At 37.2% G+C, this 19,711-nt stretch overlaps 1 protein-coding gene across 3 annotated transcripts in view; it reads right to left on the reverse strand.

Moving 5' to 3' along the window:
* USP9X (ubiquitin specific peptidase 9 X-linked) overlaps positions 1 to 19,711 on the reverse strand; it is a 113,246-nt gene that overhangs the window by 32,811 nt on the left and 60,724 nt on the right. For all 3 annotated transcript variants that reach the window (XM_075774106.1, XM_075774088.1, XM_075774097.1), the window contains 10 exons: positions 19,507 to 19,602; positions 17,697 to 17,908; positions 15,756 to 15,996; positions 15,397 to 15,546; positions 15,168 to 15,288; positions 14,575 to 14,705; positions 14,042 to 14,320; positions 11,322 to 11,447; positions 8,348 to 8,473; positions 4,864 to 5,030 (listed from right to left, as the gene is read on the reverse strand). In XM_075774106.1, the coding sequence (XP_075630221.1) occupies positions 4,864 to 5,030; positions 8,348 to 8,473; positions 11,322 to 11,447; positions 14,042 to 14,320; positions 14,575 to 14,705; positions 15,168 to 15,288; positions 15,397 to 15,546; positions 15,756 to 15,996; positions 17,697 to 17,908; positions 19,507 to 19,602 (1,649 nt within the window). The remainder of the gene's footprint in view (positions 1 to 4,863; positions 5,031 to 8,347; positions 8,474 to 11,321; positions 11,448 to 14,041; positions 14,321 to 14,574; positions 14,706 to 15,167; positions 15,289 to 15,396; positions 15,547 to 15,755; positions 15,997 to 17,696; positions 17,909 to 19,506; positions 19,603 to 19,711) is intronic.

Genomic DNA, 19,711 nt, shown 5'->3' on the forward strand with positions numbered 1-19,711 from the left:
AGGGGTTCTGTTTTGTTCCTAATAATTTGTGACATTTTATGGGATCTGATTGCTGAGCTGACATTTTCATAAAAACTTCTCACAGAAATTTAAGATGCAACCCTTCAACTGCTTGGGACACATCACACAGACACTCCTCAGGTTCATGCACTTAAAGGCAGAATGAAATAGATAAAGGTGGTATTTTCATCAAGTGAGAAATGTGACCAAAGAAACACATACTTCACTCTGTTACATCTCTAAGGAGTATGTAGTATTTGAGCATGAGTATGACATTTTTGTGAGGCTATAAAAATCTAAGAGGTCTTAAGGAACCATGGGAGGGATGCAGCTTCCTAAACGCAAGCATCTCATCTAGTGCCACAACAGACACCATGACAACAGAGGGGAGCTGGCAGATAGGACACGAGTTGCATGAACTCACACTCACCCTCTGAAACAGCTGGAGGCCAAATGCCTCCATTGAGGCAGGCAACCTGAATCCCATCCTATTGATAGCTCCAGGATACAGATTGCCATTTAGTTAACATAAGTCAGCCTCTTCAATGGGTATAAGTGGCATGGCTTTACAGGGGCAGTAAGGATTTTTATTTATCTGGGCCACATATGTATGACCACCAAACACTTTGCAGCCCTCAGCAGAATAATTCTGGGTTCCAGGATCATTTAGGACTAATTGTTCAGCTATCTACTGTTGACTAAGCCAGTCTTGTATTCAGGGGTGACCATCAATTACCTCAGAGAGTAAGAACTGCTCTAGTATTTAGTACTAAACATTTTGCATTCTGTTTCTCAGTTTACAGGTAGCATAGTTATGCTTATGAGGAAACAGCAGAAGGTCGATACAATCTCACCCTCTGAAAGAAACAAACTCGCCCAATCCAGCTGATCTTTTCCAGAAGACCCTATGCGTGAGATCTGAACTTAACCATCTTCCTTGTCTTTTATGGTACACCAAAAACATTTTCTCACATACATATATTTGCTCCCATTGTTCTCTGATTGAGGACAGGAGATTAGAGAACAATAGTTGAAAAAGGAAGGATATTCAGAATTCTGTCTGGTATCTGCTAAACTTTCTCTGCACTACAAACACTAATTTGTTTCCCCATTAATTCAGAAGAGGAACATTTTTAGGTTTAGTTCAACTTCACTGTCTTCATTTTCAAAGCAGCCTTCCATTTCAACTCATGTTTATGCTGTTCTAACTGTCATGTAATAATGAACAGTTGTGTCCTAAGTGAGATTACCATATTTATCAGAAGTTTTACAAGCATATGAGAGAAAAGAGCTCAATGGCTAGCTTCTTGTGTTGACAGTATGAACCATTTTTCCATACAATAAATTCAGCTCATTTCCCATTCTGGTGGAGAAATAAAGCAGAGATAGGAGCTGAGCAGCAGTCCACTTGGATAAGAGAAACCCTTAAAAATTTTATCCCCTCTGACAAAAAAACACCAAACAAATCCCATCTGTTAATGCTACTCTTATTTTTACAGGACAAAAAGCTAACATACCTGTGGAATTAAGCTACTGCTGTGCACACTTGGGCCAACATGCCAACAAAACATGAAAAGAGAAGCCCCTGCTCGGCAACACATCTAGTTTCTTCCAATATTTTAGGAAGAAAAGAACAACAGTCAACTATTCACTAGGCTGTGCTGGTTTTGGCTGAGATAAAGGCAATGTTCTCCATAGTAGCTGGTAGGGGCTGTGTTTTGGATTTGTGCAGAGAACAGTGTTGGTAGCACAGGGATGTTTTTGTTATCCCTGAGCAGTGCTCACACAGAGCCAAGGCCTTTGCTGCCTCTCACCCCACCCCACCAGCGAGCAGGCTGGGGGTGCACAAGGAGTTGGGAGGGGACACAGCCGGGACAGCTGACCCCAACTGACCCAAGGGATATTCCATACCGTATGATGTCATGCTCAGCATATAAAGGGGAAGAAGAAGGAAGGGGGAAGAGATGGACACATTCAAAGCAATGGCGTCTGTCTTCCCGAGTAACTGTTACGCACAATGGAGCCCCGCTTTCCTGGGGATGGCTGAACACCTGCCTGCCCATGGGAAGTGGGGAATGAATTCCTTGCTTTGCCTTGCTGGTGTGCACGGCTTTTGCTTCACCTATTAAACTGTCTTTATCCCAACCCATGCGTTTTCTCACTTCTACTCTTCCAATTCTCTGCCCCATCCCACTAGGGAGGAGTGAGCGAGTGGCTGCGTGGGGCTTAGTTGCTGGCTGGGGTTAAATCATAACATAGGTATAACAACATTAAACACTTGGGATTCGAATTCAGTCAACAAAACTCAAATCAGCAAGAAGAGTAACCATGGAAGAGACTGGGAAAACCATGACAGATATTCCCATCTGCAAATCAAGACTATAGGTTTTGCTAAAAAGACATTCTACCTCCATCACAAACCATATTAGATGGAACCTGCACAATGAAATTCAGAGACTAAACTGTTTAAGACTTAGAGATTTACAAGTTCCCAATTTGAACCAATAGTTCACTTCCTTAAGGAAATATGACCAGAACAGAAAAGTTCTTATAAAGAGCAACTGCGGTTTTCAAAGACTGAAAGAGTGGTAACAAATGTTGATACCAAACACTAACTGAAATATAAATGCTGGTGAACACTTGAGAAATGTCACTTAAATTCCAAATACAATGCCAGAAAGTCAGATAACTACTGTGAAATTGATTATAAAAATTATCAACTATTACTTATATTTGTACCATTAAGGTCATGTGAAAACCCCACAAATCTGATAAATCTTCAGACCCACATCACAAAAATCAAAGGATGGGGCAGCACTGATACTTGCTCATGCTATTCCTCTGTACTGGTACTCCAAATTTGACATGTGGCCAACACACACTTACTGTCAAAATAGTAACTTGGTATCAACTGTTGACAGCTTTAAAAATAAAATTTAGTGATTTCTTACTCATCAGCCTTGAAAGTTACCAAAAATAGGTGAAAGACATCTTGTCTCATTTAATGTATAAAATTACAACATACATTTGTCAGCATGTTTTGTTAAACTTCTCTAACTGAAGTGACAATAACAAGCTTCAGTAAAGCTAAAAATTCAGCATCCTATACCACAGGGTGCAAACTAATAGAGCTCATGGGATTCTGATAATAACACTCCACAGTTTCACCAGTGTGTGCCAATAGTTCATTGTGAAGAGATGCTCTGATGATACTATCGATCCTCTTTTTATGGTGAATGTTCCTGAACATAAGACTTTTCAACCTGTTTTATCTAGAAGGGTAAAAAAAACCCCAAACCTGGTACTGAAATTCTGACCTCATTCATGTGAGAGTGCCCCAATCTGACTCCATTTAAAATGTACTGAAAGGCTTAGATAGATTTCAGACCAAGTTCTGATCTCTATCATTTCTCAAAGAAAAGTTAAAATATTCATGGAACAATAGTGGAGATATCTTACAAAGCTAGAATTAAATCTTTAATAACATTTCAAAGCACTCGTAACCAAGTTTATTAACAACATACAAAAATTTTCCACCTGGATGGCTTCTGAAAATAGACACCCCAATACTTCACATCACAATTTCAGATGGGCTAAAAATCAGAAGACATGCATCACACAGATGCTGTATTGTGCAGATGCTGCCTAAGGAGATCTATTTCTAGGACTAGCTTGGAGATAACAGGAGATCCCAGGACTAAAGGGCAACTGAATCGCACCACTCTTCTCCCTGTCTGTCCGTCCCCCAACAGTGGTAAGGGTTCCTCCAAGACACTGCTACTGCACCAGGTGACAGCTCCAGCGCAACAGCAGTAAAACATTTGAGTCATGTGAAGAGTCACAAGTGTACCACTCCAATGCAAGAAAACCAGACGATTAAATCTTAACTTCTCCCTCTGCTCAAACTGCTAGTACTGTATCTTTCCTATACTTTTTCTGGTAAGACAAGCTCTTCTATACCTAAAATCAGTTAAATATTCTAATGTAGTACATTTCTGAAAAATGCAAAGTACAAATTATTTTATTCTAAATAAAGTGTTCTAAAGCCATCAGTAGCACATTATCAGGCATCCATCTGGCTTGACAATATCCTCCTTATGAGTACAAAAAGATGGGATTGATATAGCTACCACTTTAAGAGGTGATTCTCCCCCTCTGCTCTGCTCTCATGAGACCCCACCTGGAGTACTGCATCCAGCTCTGGGGCCCCCACTACAAGAAGGACATGGAGCTGTTGGAGCAAGTCCAGAGGAGGGCCACAAAGGTGATCAGAGGGCTGGAGCACCTCTCCTGTGAGGACAGGCTGAGGGAGTTGGGGTTGTTCAGCCTGGAGAAGAGAAGGCTCCGGGGAGATCTAATTGCAGCCTTCCAGTACCTAAAAAGAGGGCCGACAGAAAAGCTGGAGAGGGACTGTTTACAGGTGCATGGAGTGATAGGACAAGGAGCAATGGCTGTAAACTAAAAGAGGGTAGATTTAGTTGAGATATTAGGAAGAAAATCTTCACTGTGAGGGTGGTGAGGCATTGGAACACATTGCCCAGAGAAGCTGTGGATGCCCCATCCCTGGAAGTGTTCAAGGCCAGGCTGGATGGGGCTTTGGGCAACCTGGTCTAGTGGAGGGCGTCCCTGCCCACAGCAGGGGAGCTGGAACAAGACTGGTCTTTAAGGTCCCTTCCAACCCAAATCATTCTATGATTCTATGATAGGCGTCCAAATTACAGATTTATATTGCTAAACAATAAATTAAGACAACTGCAGAAAAATCACTTAAATAAGAAGTCGCTGCTCTGCGTTTAGGCTTTATATTAATTTTGAATTGTAAAATAAGATATGTGATAAACCCCCTCCCCCACCAAAACTTACTTGCTGTGACAGTGCAATAGCAAATCAATGATAAATGTCTGCCATGCCTTTTCTTTACTGAGTGCATCCAGTGCCGTTGGAATCAAAGCAAAACACAGGGTCATCACCTCCAATGCTTCACAGCAAACTTGTTCATCTTCCATGTCTGGTTCATTTCCTGCATTTGTCTGAAAATAAACAAGACAGCACAAAGTGGATATAGAAAAAAAATCCCAAGAAACCCAACCGGCTCCAAGGTATATATACACTAAATACAAACACAAACCACAGATTTGTATACTAAGTGATTATCAGTGCCAAGTATTTTATGCACTCCACTCAAATGTGATTCAAAGCACTATGTGGGATGACCTGAACTTACAGTACTGTTCTTAAAGGAGGATTCCAAGCATGAACTTAAGGAGCCAGAAGTTAAATAGGAAGCTTGTAGGCAAAAGTTGTATCAGTAAGTACTGTTGGGGTTTTTGTTGGTTTGTATTTGGGTTTTGTTTGCTTGGGTTTAATTTTTAAAGAAGATGCTTTGCTTCACTACTCAGAACCTGGAGTTTAAAGCTTTGGAAACAGTTACTATTTAAGCAGAAAAATGCTGTAGTGCTGTGTAACTCGTCAAGAAGTCCAATTTTAAGAAGCTTTGATACTCACAACTTATTTGACCAAAAGCTTCTTAATACTGCTAGACTTTATTCAGCACATCACTATTTTTCAGAAACATAAAACAGCTGAACCAAATTTCAAACATTGTTGCTGTAGTGACTTTTTAAATATGGAAGGATAGTATTTCTAATGGGTACATAGGTTATTCTTTCAATTAAACACTTGACTCAAGTGAATTGATTTTGGTGCATTTTCCCAAAATAACTACTTTGAGAATAAAAACAAGCCTTCTCCTTCATCTAAGACAAAATTAATTAGCTGGAAGAAGTTCTGAAGAAACTGAATGTGAGCAAGTTCCAATCTTAATTCATCAGTAATCATGGCTGCAGGTTAGCAACATTAACCAGAGGTATTTGTTTTATATATGGAAAGGTATCAGGATTAAGTGGCAGAAAGAAGGGAATACAATGCAGAAAAGATAACTAATTGTAAACAGCACCAGAGGACAACGTATATCTCAGTATGGCAACAGACACTATTTTGTCTTTGCAAAACAGCTAAAAAAAAAAATCAGAGACAGTCACTATCACGGCAGCGGGAGGATGTGGTAATTCTGACACATCTCAAGATATGAAATTAAAAGCAGAATGCTTTCAACAAGGTCAGAACTGCACCTGCTCTGCACTGACAGCCATTTATAAAAGAAAGTTATTTCTGCATGGGTGCAGGGATCTAGTAGAAAGGCAAAGTGCATTTTATACTTAATGAAGTACTTCCCTATATTTAGGCACCAAGAGCTGACAGGTCTGTAGAAGCAGCATACTTGCAGCACTTCAGATGGGTATGGGCCTCCTCTGAGCTAATAAGGAAATGGTGGTTTGACACCATTGAAAGTCATATGCAGTCTCCTTCAACCACTGAGAGACTCTGATACCAGAATTTTTTGAGGCAGGAGGCAGAAGAGACTCCATAAATATTATGCTCTCAAAATAAATTACCTTGACTTTAAATTTTAATTGAATTCACCAGTTCAGAAGCCTCTTAAATTGCTCACATTCTTTCAGAAGTTGCACTTGATGGGAATATTCTGAAGTGCCTCTTAAAAAAACCCCCACATGTACCACAGTTGCCTTTGACGTTTTTAGGAATCCTGACATGTCATTCCTGATTCCACACAAAAAAAAAATCAGTCTGCTTTTGCTCTTAAACTAACATTTAATGATAAATCTGCACCCAGATTTAGCAAAATGCTCTTATGATACACGAGTTAGAAGTCTAATGTTTACTGGTCACATTAGAAAGCATTCTTCACAAAATACTTTTTCCTCTAAGCCAGTGTTTGCCAGTCACTGGTACATTCAGTCTTTATAAAACTACCACAGGAGTTACTTCCTCTCATCTATAACCAAACACAATTCTCCTAATTTAAGAACATGTCTTTTCTTGTATCTTATTCCTCTATTTCTGCAATATTTTCTTGTCTTTTAATGTTACTTTGACAAAATGTACTTTATTCTGCCTTATTACTTTTAGAAATTTCTTCCTCTTTTTAGTTTCCAATTTTTCCCTTCAATTTTTATTTCCCTTTTGCCAAGCATAAGGCAAATACAGCTGCAATTTATTACAAATGTCAATGTAAGTGTCAATAAAAAAACCTCAAAAACCAAACACAAAAACAAGTTTGAAGGATGACTGATAATGCACAGCTTAAATTTCACCTATTTTAAAACATCAATTGTTTGAAAATATTTTTACAAAACTTAGTGGTACAATTTTCACCCAGAAAAATGTCAGAATAGAACATTTAGGTCTATTTTCCCTTAGGTGTATTTTCTCTAGTGTTCTTAAAATGTCAAATATACAGATCTAGGAACACACTTTCACGTGCCTGGACTGTCACACTAACTAAACTATGTTTTATATGCAAGTTTCATCACCTAAAAAACCCCACCCAACTCTCCCCCAACAATCCCCAACTTATTTCATGAAGAAGTCAGTCATTCTCACAGCCATAGAAGCAGATGCCATTATACCACCACATAAGCTAAATGGAAAGGTATTGCATTTTGCTGAAGTAAATATTCTTCCTCTAACTGATCATTTAAGCACAATAGCTAATATACCAAGAATAAAACCTCCCTATATAATCCTTTCCCTTTCACTCTCAGGCAAGTATTGATGAGTACTACACTTGATTTTTGTAAGACGAACAAGAGAAGATGTTTAGGGAACAAAAATTTTTTTAAAAAAAATCACTGTCTAAATACAGATTACTATTTCCTATAACTGTATGCAACATTGTTAAACACAAGGTGTGTGATAACATACTAACATATAACTCTCACCTCCAAACTATCTGCGTAAACCACACATGAAAACATGAAGAGGGTCTATATATTGACATAATAAAAGGGAAAAAGCCACACAGGATTAGCAATTATTTTATTTTACCAGTGTTTCAGTGCTAATTTCAGAACCATTAGCTCTTGTTTCTCATTCTAGACTGCACATCTGCTTGAAATTAACTGATGTAGAATAGACCTTTTAAACTTGGAGACTAGAAAAATTAGCATTGCAAGTAGTGCTTATTTCTTATTTTGATATGCAATCTAACCAGGCTGAAAACATTACAGCTGCTTATGGAAGTGGTGCATTTTGGAATGGACACCAGATTCAAGTTACAATTAAATAGTTACCGAGAAAAGGAATTTGGAATAGAAAATAAAAACTGTGGTATGGCTACTAACATATCCTACTAGACTCCCAAAAAACATCATCGCCACGTTAACTACCTAAAAGCCCATCACACACTAAGCCTGACCTGGTTGACACTGCCCCTTTTGTAAACAAAGGAACAATTATAGAAAAGAAGTTGCTTAGGAATTCTTACCTTTTCATAGATTTTACTAATTTCCTCATTCGAGCTGAAAACCAGCTGAACTGACCCACAACCTGATGCCCAAACAATTTTTTGTACTGCCCTAATAACACAGATATCAGGGATGTATTTTGAAGCCTGAAAAAAAAAGAGAAATAAATGAAAGCAACATTAAAATGCAGTTGCAAATAACATTACAATGGATTCTAAATTCTCACAAGTGTATTTTATAGAAAATTTAACATTTTTCCTTACAAGAAGGAAAAAAAAATTATGTATCTTGAAAAACATTTGTACTTCACATGTAATATTTCACTGTTTAATAGAAAGCATGTATTTTATATATATTGTAGAACCTTAAATCATAATGCTACAAGTACCAGGAGTTACAAGGAAGTGAACATTTTTGACAAATAACCAGCAACTCAGCAATTCTGAGTAAGATTTAGCAGAAACTAAAGACTTCAATGCTAAACATTCTTGATGTGGGAAAAAGAAACCAACAAACCACCAAGCATACGTATGGAAGGCAGCTAGCCTCTTAAATAATGTAACAAGTTGAAGTTATTTTAGGCTCTGTCCCCCCACATCATATTTATTGTACTAACTGATAGCTAGACAAACTAACGCTTATCAAGTACATGATTAATATATAAAGGGATTGTCCTATATTAAAGTTATATAGGGTTTAAAATTAATAAGAACACAGATCACGTATCGTATGAATGCAGAATCATTCTTTAGTATTTTGGTCTGAGTTAACACCCTACAGTTTCTACTGATATACATACATTACAAAACATACAACCACCCTTATTTATAGCTTCCATCAACTTTCAGAAAAAAACCCAACCCAAACCCAAAACCAAACCCCACCCCAAATCTATCTGGAGACTATAATCAAAGTAGAACTGTCCAAAACCTGGACAATCTTTAACAGTAGATGGTAGACAGTTCTCAAAAATTTCTAATTTCATTTTTCTAATGCTCAGACTTAATAAAAGAGACTCTAAGAAGCTTAACTAATAAGCTAGCTACATCAGGAAATCTGAACACTGCGCATTCTTGCTACCGACATGGACATTAACAGTAGTTACAAGAAAAACAATAGGTATTTCGCCTTTGTCACAAGCAAAGCAACCTTACAGTAACAGCATCGTAACAAAAATTTGTCACCCAGGAAAAGAACATTTTCTTTTTAATCTCATTGTAGTTTTAAAATCTTTAAGTATCCATATTTCTTAAAAAGGTGAAAGATTTCTTTCCATGCTGTAGTCTTCTGTTTGGCCTATGGAAACCATGTCAGATTTATTTTTTTTTTAAATTGTTAGGTTAGTTGAAAAAAGTCTTTGACCACCAAAACATTAAAAGAAAAAAAAAAATCTTTCAAAGGCAAATTATTATACATATGAAATTCAGATCTACATCAGTTTTCAAAATTTCAGAAAATTATAGACAAAACTAACAGCAATACTGTGTAGCCTCTTGCAACAGAGATTCAGATTTTGTTTGCTTTGATGTGCCTGGTGAAAGAAAAATATTTTATTTATTTATTAGAAGTCACTGGAAAAGGACAAAGACACAATTAAAAACCTTTCTTCATACCTCACCTCAAAAGACATTTCTTCTGTGGAAGGAAGTTAATGACATCAGAGTTCCACTGGCTGATTTTACACATACAATCACCTATGGATGCATGACTAATGGAAGGCAGATGGTTCAGTGTTGCAGTCTAGTACATTGTACTTTGTTTAGACACTGCTCTTTGTTCAGAAGAAATAGTGTACTTTTCAACATTACTATGATAATACAAAGCTACTTTTATTTAGATAGCTCAGAATTTTTTTGGAGATAGCTTTGCAGAGATTCTACAATATAGAAAACCAATATTCATTGTTCCACGCTGGAAACTGAGCGATCCCAATTCACTGTGGAAAAGGAATTGCAGTAGTTCCAATTTTAGCTTCTGTTGAATTCAGCAGAATTCACTAGTGTGTTCACCAACATCACTCGTAATTCCAACCCAGGTCTGGTCATGCCATACAGGTAAGACTATTATATTTGCAAAGTGCATTGTTTAACCCTACTGAACTCCAAAATCAATTTTTTCACTTGTATCATTAATGCATTTTCAATATATAAAGATACACTGATAATGATTTGACACTTTTATCACAGAATGACAGAATGGTTTGGGTTGCAAGGAATCTTAAAGATCATCTAGTTCCACCCTGCCCTGCCATGGGTAGGGAGGGACACCTTCCACTAGACCACGTTGCCCAAAGCCCCATCCAACCTGGCCTTGAACACTTCCAGGGATGGGGCATCCACAACCTCTCCGGGCAACCTGTTCCAGTGCCTCACCACGCTCACGGTGATTTAGATTAGATTCTTCCTAAAATCTAATCTAAATCTACCCTCCTTCAGCTTAAGGGCATTACCCCTTGTCCTATCGCTACATGCCCTTGTAAACAGTCCCTCGCCAGCTTTTGAAAGCATTGCGAAATCTTTCAGCATTTAAAATTATGCTCAATAGTTAAGAACTCCCTCCTCTCTTTTGTGTTTCTCTTCAGGAAGAGAATGTTACCCAGAAACCAAAACATAAGACCAAAAAAAGAAGAAAGTATCACAAAAATATTTTCAAAATACTCATTAACTTCTTTAAATCTATTACATCAAGTTTCTGAAGTTCTAAGTGTAACAATATTCACAATCCATTAAAAAGCTTGTACAGAACCTGCCCAGTTCACTTAAGCCTCTTTATGCTGTTAGACACTGTATTTCACAATCACATATGGAAACAATTCCTTAAATACTTCTAGTTAGTTAACAGCTTCTGAACCATATGAGCATTACCTAAAATGTTTCTTGACATTTTAGAAGGAAAATTCATGTCTTATAATGCAATAAATTTAAGGGTTAAAAAACCAACCAAACAAAAAAGATACTAGAGGAAAAAAGGTGATAGAGAAAGGAATTCACTAACCTCATCAGATATTTGCTGTGCAAGACGTATTGCTACATTTCTTAGCATGCATTCTGAAGTTGGATTAGGAATGTTTTGTAGGGCATTCTGTAGCACCACTGCCTGGTCATGCGTAGCCTGGTTTATCTGGAAGAAAGTATTTCATATACTTATTTTCACATGGAAAAAAGCAAGCAAGAAGATAACAAAATATAAAGTTACTTGGAAAGATTTAGTAGAAGTAGGTAAGATCTTGGAAGGAAAACTACTTGCAGAAAATGCAAATATCAACACCCCCCTCCCTCATTTTCAAATAGATCCCATCACATCTGAAGACACTGCATGCTACAGTGTATGATCACCGAGTCCAAGAGGAGAGGCACTTGCTCAAAACTACTTAGGTTTGGGGGTTTGTTTGTTGATCAGACTATTTCAAGGTAACAGAATGTTTAGAATTATAATGCCTCCTTCCCTTTCTGTTGATGTAGGAAAGAAAGGGCTTGCTAAAACAATGAATCTCCCTCTGGATTAGCTAATAGTGTCCAGGCAGAACATGATTGCAGTGTTCATTAGGGTTAAGTACATTTTAAACATTTGAGTTAGACCACTATTGAAGAATTCTGTTCTGAATGATCTCTCCTGTTCTTTATCATACTTTCACAACAGAAACAGCAGCAAGACAAGCTTTTATCTTTTCTGTATCAGTTTGAGCATAGCATTCCTTCTTTTTGGGCTGACAGAGCTTCAGAGTTTTGACAGTTCATATCTGAAATGGTTGTCTCCTTCTCATAGACAAACTTGCTTGAAAAGACTGTGTGCTCCAGTTAGAAGTTAAAACTTCTTGTACCAGAGTTTCTTCATTTTCTAGTACCATTTCATCCCAAGAAGCCTGCCTCAAATGCTTCTCAAAAGACACACTGTGAAGTTGTTCTTTAACACCTGGCACTGGTCATATCCCTTTGCTTTGTCAGCTTCACTAAGACACTTGATTAGGGGAGCAAAATTACTGAACTCCCACTGAAGACTATGACAGAGCTTACACAGTCAATTAGCTATTCAAAGCAGGCTGTAAGTCATCAAACACAATATATACAGGGGCAAATCAGGATCTATGTACCAGAATACTATGTTTAACAACATTAGTGATCCAACTTTCTGCGAAAGCAATAAAGAAAATAAAAACTTGAAAGGTCCTAGTGACAGCAGCAAACCTGTAACTGGAAGACTGCAGACTTGGTTACTTCATTCTCTTAAGTACTGATGGAAAGCGAAGACATGCTATGGTACTTATGCTTTAGATAAGAGAGATGACAGTATTTACAAATCCCACCTCCATCCCAAGGTCTAAGCTTATTGGGGCTGCAGCAATAAAAAGTATCAAGACCAAAGTCCTTCAAACAGAATGATGATGACAGCAAGAATAACCATGGTTTTTTCCAACAAATCAGTTAATAAAGGTAGATGTTTGCAACACTAAACAGTGAATGTCAGCAGTCATGGAAAAAATATTACTACCTCCTAAGTGGTCAGCATAAATGTGTTTCAAACAGTACTTCAAGACTCAACTGATGTTATCTGTGTTCCAAACTGCCTTTTGAATCATTGTCATGAGAAAACAGGGCAGTAAAATTTACTCATTTTAAATAGACGAAGGATAGGGTGGCAAACATGTTTGCTTTACAATGTTTCTATAATACTCTAACATGAGACACAGAAAGGGATCTTCACGTCTTTGTAATCATCAACAGTTTTGATTTCCTTGAAAAAGAATGAATCCGGTATCTTCCAACAGATGCAGCTAACCAGAACAGATAATTATTTTTCAGTCTTAGGGGGAATGTACTTCTCTGCTTCAGAGATGGATCTTAGTACATACTCTGGAAGAAAGTGCTCTGAAGTGGGGCCCTCTATGTATTCTTATGTATAGGTTGATAGCTCAAGCAACTATTTTGGACAGAACCTCACCAAAAAAAAAAAAAAAAAAAAAAAAAAGTTGGAGTACCTGGAAGCAAATGTCCACGAAAGCAGCAAATTTTAATTTTTGGGCTCTATACTGTACACCTACTCTAAGAGGGCAGAAATAAAATCTTGACCCACAACATACTTGCCCAGATGTCAAAAAAACTAACTAGCTGTACTAAGCGCACACAAAATCTGCAAGTATAGACATGTGAGATCACAGTTCAGAACACCTATGTTACATTTTCCCTTTCCAACTCTGAGAAATCTTAGGGTAAGGCACCTTTCAACTATCAGCACTTAACTTTGCAATGTACCTAGCTGTCCTCTGCAAGAATGGACAGAATTAGGAATCTAGCAAGCCAAGGACTTGGTTTTGTGTAGAAAACGGGTTTGCTCGACTCAACGTCATGTTTTATGTTCTAATCATAAATAGCAGATACAAGAAATTCAGAAGCACATCTTTCAATAGACTCAACAGCTCAAAACAATCAGAATTCGCACTTATAGGAAGTCATCTGTACTGACAATCATGCAAACCATTGAAAATTCTATCTAGAGCAGATGGATCTCACATCTAACTTTTCTACAGTCAAAAAGAAACAGGATTTGTTTAATAAGTTTATCTCTTTTTTACAATCATCAGACCTTATCTGAAAGTACTGTGAGTTCTTGACATGCAACTCACTCAAAGAGATTGTCAGTGAAAAGCAGACAGATGTTGCGGCAGAAAATATAAAAAACAGTATATTGCTATTTGCATCAAGGAAGAGTTGTATTACCGGTGAAATTGTACTTGTGCCTTCCACAACTGGCTGACAAGCTTCTGCCACAGCTCGAACATGGCCATATCCAATTGCCGTTAGCAATAATTTGGCTATTTTTAGAGCATTAAGGTAGGCACCCCTTCGAGTTTCCATATCTGCATTTGGCAGGAAGTTATTTCTAGTCAGCATGCTCAATACAAGAGGCAAACCACCACTTTTTAAGAAGTTGTATTGGAAGTCACTGGCATCTTCTCCCAGAGGTGCACTGGCAGGCATTAACAAGGCATAAACTACCTGTAGAACAAAATACAGAGTTAACTAACAGCAGTGCACTAGTTTGAATATAGATGATTGAACATGACACTGTGTTGGAATACTGTTTAAGCAATGCTTTGACAGCATTGGCTATACACCAGTTTATTCCAGTAAATTCTTAAGTATTTTCAATTGTTAATTTCAAACCAGAATTTAATCTTCCATAATGTTACAGAAAGGATTGCCAAAGAGAGAGTTGAAGATTTTTAAAGAACAGGCAAAGCATCACAAACCTCTGTTAGATACAGCACTTGTGAGGCAGAAGGACCAAAGAATAGAGAATCAAGGGATGGACTAAGGCTGCTTTCCCCAAGCTTTGCATGATCTAAACAAATAGCTCTTAGTTTCTCAACCGTAGTGTTATCTGCAATAAAAACACAACTTATAAACATTTTGTAACACTCCAGAACAAGCCAGTAATATTTACAATTATAAATCTGAAAAATTTTAAGTGTATCCAAAAAGTTGCAAAAAATGGCACTGAGAGACAAGATCAGACTATGAAGTGTTCTGCAATGATTATTTTTGTCAGTACAAAAGCAATCCCATTATAGGTTTACAAAACCACTTCAAAATACAATGCTTCTCCCCATTTCATTGCACTGTGTCACTAAAGCCTAGTACCAACTGCAAACTATGCAAATTTGTAAGACAGACAAGAAATAATTATTTGGGAAATACATACAATCCTAATCACGATAACAGCCGTGAATTACAGTATCAAAAAATTACCAGAAAGTGGAAAATATTCCCCATCTTCATGTAACAGGTGAGAAATTGTTATACAGGATATTACAAGATAAAACAGCATGAAATTAAGCTTTACCTGGTGGCATGAGCTTCATAAGAACACGTGCTCCATCTCTAAGAGGCGGCATATTTAGGCTACTGCCCAAGTCTGCAACTTGCCAAAGAAAAGAGATGTATCGAGGATGCAGTGACATGATCTTAAAATAAGCAAATAAAAAGCCCCATAAAAATTGTTAGTTAAAGACAAATTATAGGGGAAAAAACGCTTTTCAACTGTTCATTTCAGAATCTAAGTATACGCTTACCACTCCAGGCAAACAGCTTTCAACTTCTGGATTTGGACCATCGCTGTAGTGATTACCATGGTTGCCCGGAGAACCAGTTGAAGAGTCAGAAGAACTATCTGGACTTGATGGCATATTAGAATTTATCTGCGTAAGCTTAGCTGTAATTAGCTGAAAAACACAATCATAGTTTCAATATTATGCAAAAATGAAGGTTCTTTACTAAATAAGTATCTGATATGATGTTAATGGCATAATACAAGGAGGAGGAATGGAACTATTTCACAAGAGTAAGTGATCCCATGTATGCTATTTTTCAAGCATTTACAAAAGGGAAGCAACATCTGAATTGACATAAATAATCAATCCGCAACACTTACCGTTTTATCTTTGAGATTCAACTGCCCAATTAATTTTCTGTCGTCCGCAGGGTCCACCAGCTCACCACCAATGAACAGTTCTACTTTTGTGTGCGCACTATTGGCTTTAATACGATTGAGAATACAACGCCGTACTTGGCCAATTGTGTCGTTTGTATGAGACCAAATATCCAAATCTTCCACCTGTCGGCCTTGGTTTGGGAATCGAACTACCAGTGTGATATGTTTACCACGGAAAGCTCTGAAAATAAACAAACCAGATGAAGTTATTTTTGCCCTCATGAAATAATTTTTCTTCCTGCTGTATTTTGTGTTGCAGATATTTCAACACCAAATCTTTGCGTATTTTGTGAAAGCATCAGCAATTATGCAAATGTAACACACAGAGAAACTTTCAAGAAGCCACACTCTGCACAAGTGCATTAAACATATGGTCAACTTTACAGTCAGGTTAGGAACACTGACAGAATTTTAACAAGTCTCTTACGATGTTTTAGATTCTTTCTCTTGTTTGTAATTTCCTGATCAAAATGCACAAATAAAACTCAGACTGGCAACTGTGTTTTACTCTTTTAGTAAAACAACTCAGTTTTAAATACGCCACGATCAGGAAAAAACATCAGGTCACCAAGTCTTTATGTCTTCTGTCAAATGACATTACACCTTTTATATTAGATTTCCAATTTTAAAGATCAAAATGCTTTTAAAAAATTAAAAATTTTTATCTCAAAAGAGATAAAAAAAAAAAAAGGCAGCAGCATTTTCACACTAGCAGTGATTGCACTTCGCACAATGGTAGGGAACTCCTTAGAAAAATGTGCCCAGATGAGCCCAAAGTAATCCTGTGCAACAAAAGGCGGCAAAAATTCCTCATGAAAGCTCCTTGCTAACAAAACCTGTGAAAGTCTAATTGAATAAGCAGCCCATATAAAAAAAGATGCACCTGCAATCAACAAGAGAAATTACTGAGAACTAATCAATCAATATATACAATAAAAATGCTGTAGGAGGACTGCAAATTACTGACACATCATAAAGAAACAGTAATCTCTTCAATTTTCTTGACAAAAAGGGTATTTTAAATAAGAGGACAACAAACCCCCACTATGTCTAAAAATGTTAGCTGCATCATAAATCCATAGCAATCTCAGTGTGTTCCTTATGTACTTTTGAGACTTTCTTCCCACAAACAACAGCTACTAACACTGGAACATTTAAACAGTTTTCTGTTCTGCTTTCCTCTCTCAGGACATGAAGTATTTTGTTTGTGAAAACATCTACACAGCATTGGATTTAAGTGTCTCCTTTTTCTTTGTACCAAAGACAGAGTTAAAGAAGGAACAGCTAGGATGTAAGCTAAGTTTTTACTCAAGGTCAAGTATAAGAAGAGTGAAGGCATTCAGAAAATAAACATACTTCAAAGTGCTGTTCTCTTCTTCCTCTTTTTACGAGGAACTTACACAGAATATTTAGATAATCCTAAATTTAAACTTGCAAAATAAGATTAGCATCTTTGTAAACAACTCTGGAAGATATATTAACAACAGGGGTTTTGTATGACAGGACTATGAAAAACAAGGGTTTGCCCATGCTAACTTAAAGAATGGTGTTGCTTTTAAATAATTATCTGGGAAAAAAAAAAAAAAAAAAGAAATATATCCAAAACAATCTGGCCAGAAGGTATGTTGTGCTAGTGATAGAATAAAACAACAGAAACAAGTTTATTCTCAGGTCTGCTGTCCCTTTCATATATGCCTGTATTTACCTGATCTTTCAAATTACTTTTTTTTTTTTTTTTACTACAGAGTTTCATATATTAACAGAGAAAATGGAAATTTGAAACACTATAAATACATTCCCTGGAACGTAAAAATCACAAAGATATTAGTAATATTTTGGTTAACGGCAATCAATATCCCAGTAGTGCATTTTCACACATACCTTGACATAGGTAGAATTGTTCTCTCTTCGTGGTAATCACTGTCACATTCATTTATGTACTCTCTTAAAACAGTCAACACTCGCACCATTCGTATTGCTTCTTGTCTTGCACAATTGATACTATCTTTATCTCCATCCAACACACATAAAGTATCATAGGAGGCTTTTAGACGATCAAAACAGGACTGAATGAAGTCTTCATGAATCACTACCTAATTACATTAAAAAAATCAGTACAATTACAAGAATATTAAAAACTATCTTTTCAGAAGGATAATCCAGTGGTAGAAGTAAACCAAAACAAAACCAGGTTAAGTTACTCTATAAAGCTGGTTTATTCTACTTTGGCATAAACTCCCATTGATAAACTGCTCTAATTTAGTGTGTGCCTCAAAAATCTTGCATGTCATCAGTAGCTGTAACTGTACAGTGCAAACTTGCACTTCAATAAAAAATGTGCAAGCTTGCACAGAGAACACTGAATTGGACTCTCTCTTACTCATTTCCTCAGACTATGTTAAAGAATGTCTAGCTGACAAACTAGTGCAGGTTAACTTACTGTTCACAAAGAGTGAACACAGAACATTTACAGTCCACTAGAACAACTATTCCCCACCCCGCCCCCCACCAATCGCATAACCCAGTTCCAGATACTCTTTTCCTGCATAAACTCAGAAATGGATGTTGGCTAGATTCAGTATAATGGCAGCTGCAGCAAATCTCTTCCTTCTGCCTGATACCTAACATCTCCTTGCTCCCGACCTAGACTGACATGTAATCTATTGGATCACTGTAAAAAGCCTGCAGTGTCTCCAGGTAGCAGTCTGCAACAGAAACATTCATAGCTATGGCAGTAAACCACAGTCCAGCTGCTTTTCTTAAATGCAGCTCAGGAGCAGAGGAGTTACCAGCAGACTGAAACAAAATACTCGTGTGCACATTAAGTAAATCTAACACTTCCTGAAGTGTCATATCTAACCATGTGCAGATGGACAGATCTATGCATGCTTAGTAAGCCCAGACCTATAGCAAGAAAACAAGACACAGCCCATCTGCCACTACAGTTAAGATATAGCTTGAATGGCTGTAAATGAACCACCTAGAGCAGCTATGCTGTATCTAGCAGACTGGCAGCTCTGAAGACTGTAAGTGTTTCTGAGGACAAGTATGAAAATTGGAGTTTTAAGAAATACAAGTGGCAATCTACCAACTGGAGATTGTCTGGAGGACAATATCCCCCCCCATTTGTGAAATCCCAACAGTTCACTTCCTCTGACCTTTCAGAAACTCACTATCTCTTCTCTCAGTCCACTGAAACGCAGCTCCCAGCAAATATTAACGTAGGAAGAAAACACCTGATTTGCTGGAGCTCAGCCTGACCATTCTATGGAAACTCTGTGACCCTTCATAAGGGACATGACATAAAAAAAAATTAGATTCGCTTGTGACAACACTCAACAGACCCATCCATCCAGTGAACATACTAGTACAAACAAGTACCACAACTGGAAGTTCAACAGGCTTACCTAAGTATATGATATGAATGGTTTTTTGAGTAGAAAGAGCAAATATGACATACCAATTTAGTATGAAAAATTTATCAGAGTTCAGTCTGCAAATACCAGAAAAAACTCTTAATTCTGCATCTGATCAGAACCTGATGGCTGGACTCAGGAGCATACTCTCCAAAACATGAAAACCATTCTGTTTTCAAAGCTTTCAAACATAAAAATATCACCAAATTGAATTTTATCATTGTTTTTCTATCATATTACGTTCCAACTTTCTTGTTGCTTGTTTGGCTTTTTACCTGATTAACTTGTAACCTTGGGCCAAGATTAGTATAGATCTCTTTAAGAAGATCTATTGCTCGGTTTGCGATGTCATCGCTTCCCTGAATCACAACCTAGCATAATAATAATAAAAAAAAGCATTAGAATGTCTTAAAACTTTCTGGTATAAAATTTAACAACAAAATGATTACATAAGTATCTTGACACAATGGTATGTCTAAT

This window comes from Balearica regulorum, chromosome 1 (genome assembly GCF_011004875.1).
Source record: "Balearica regulorum gibbericeps isolate bBalReg1 chromosome 1, bBalReg1.pri, whole genome shotgun sequence".
Lineage (NCBI taxonomy): Eukaryota > Metazoa > Chordata > Aves > Gruiformes > Gruidae > Balearica > Balearica regulorum.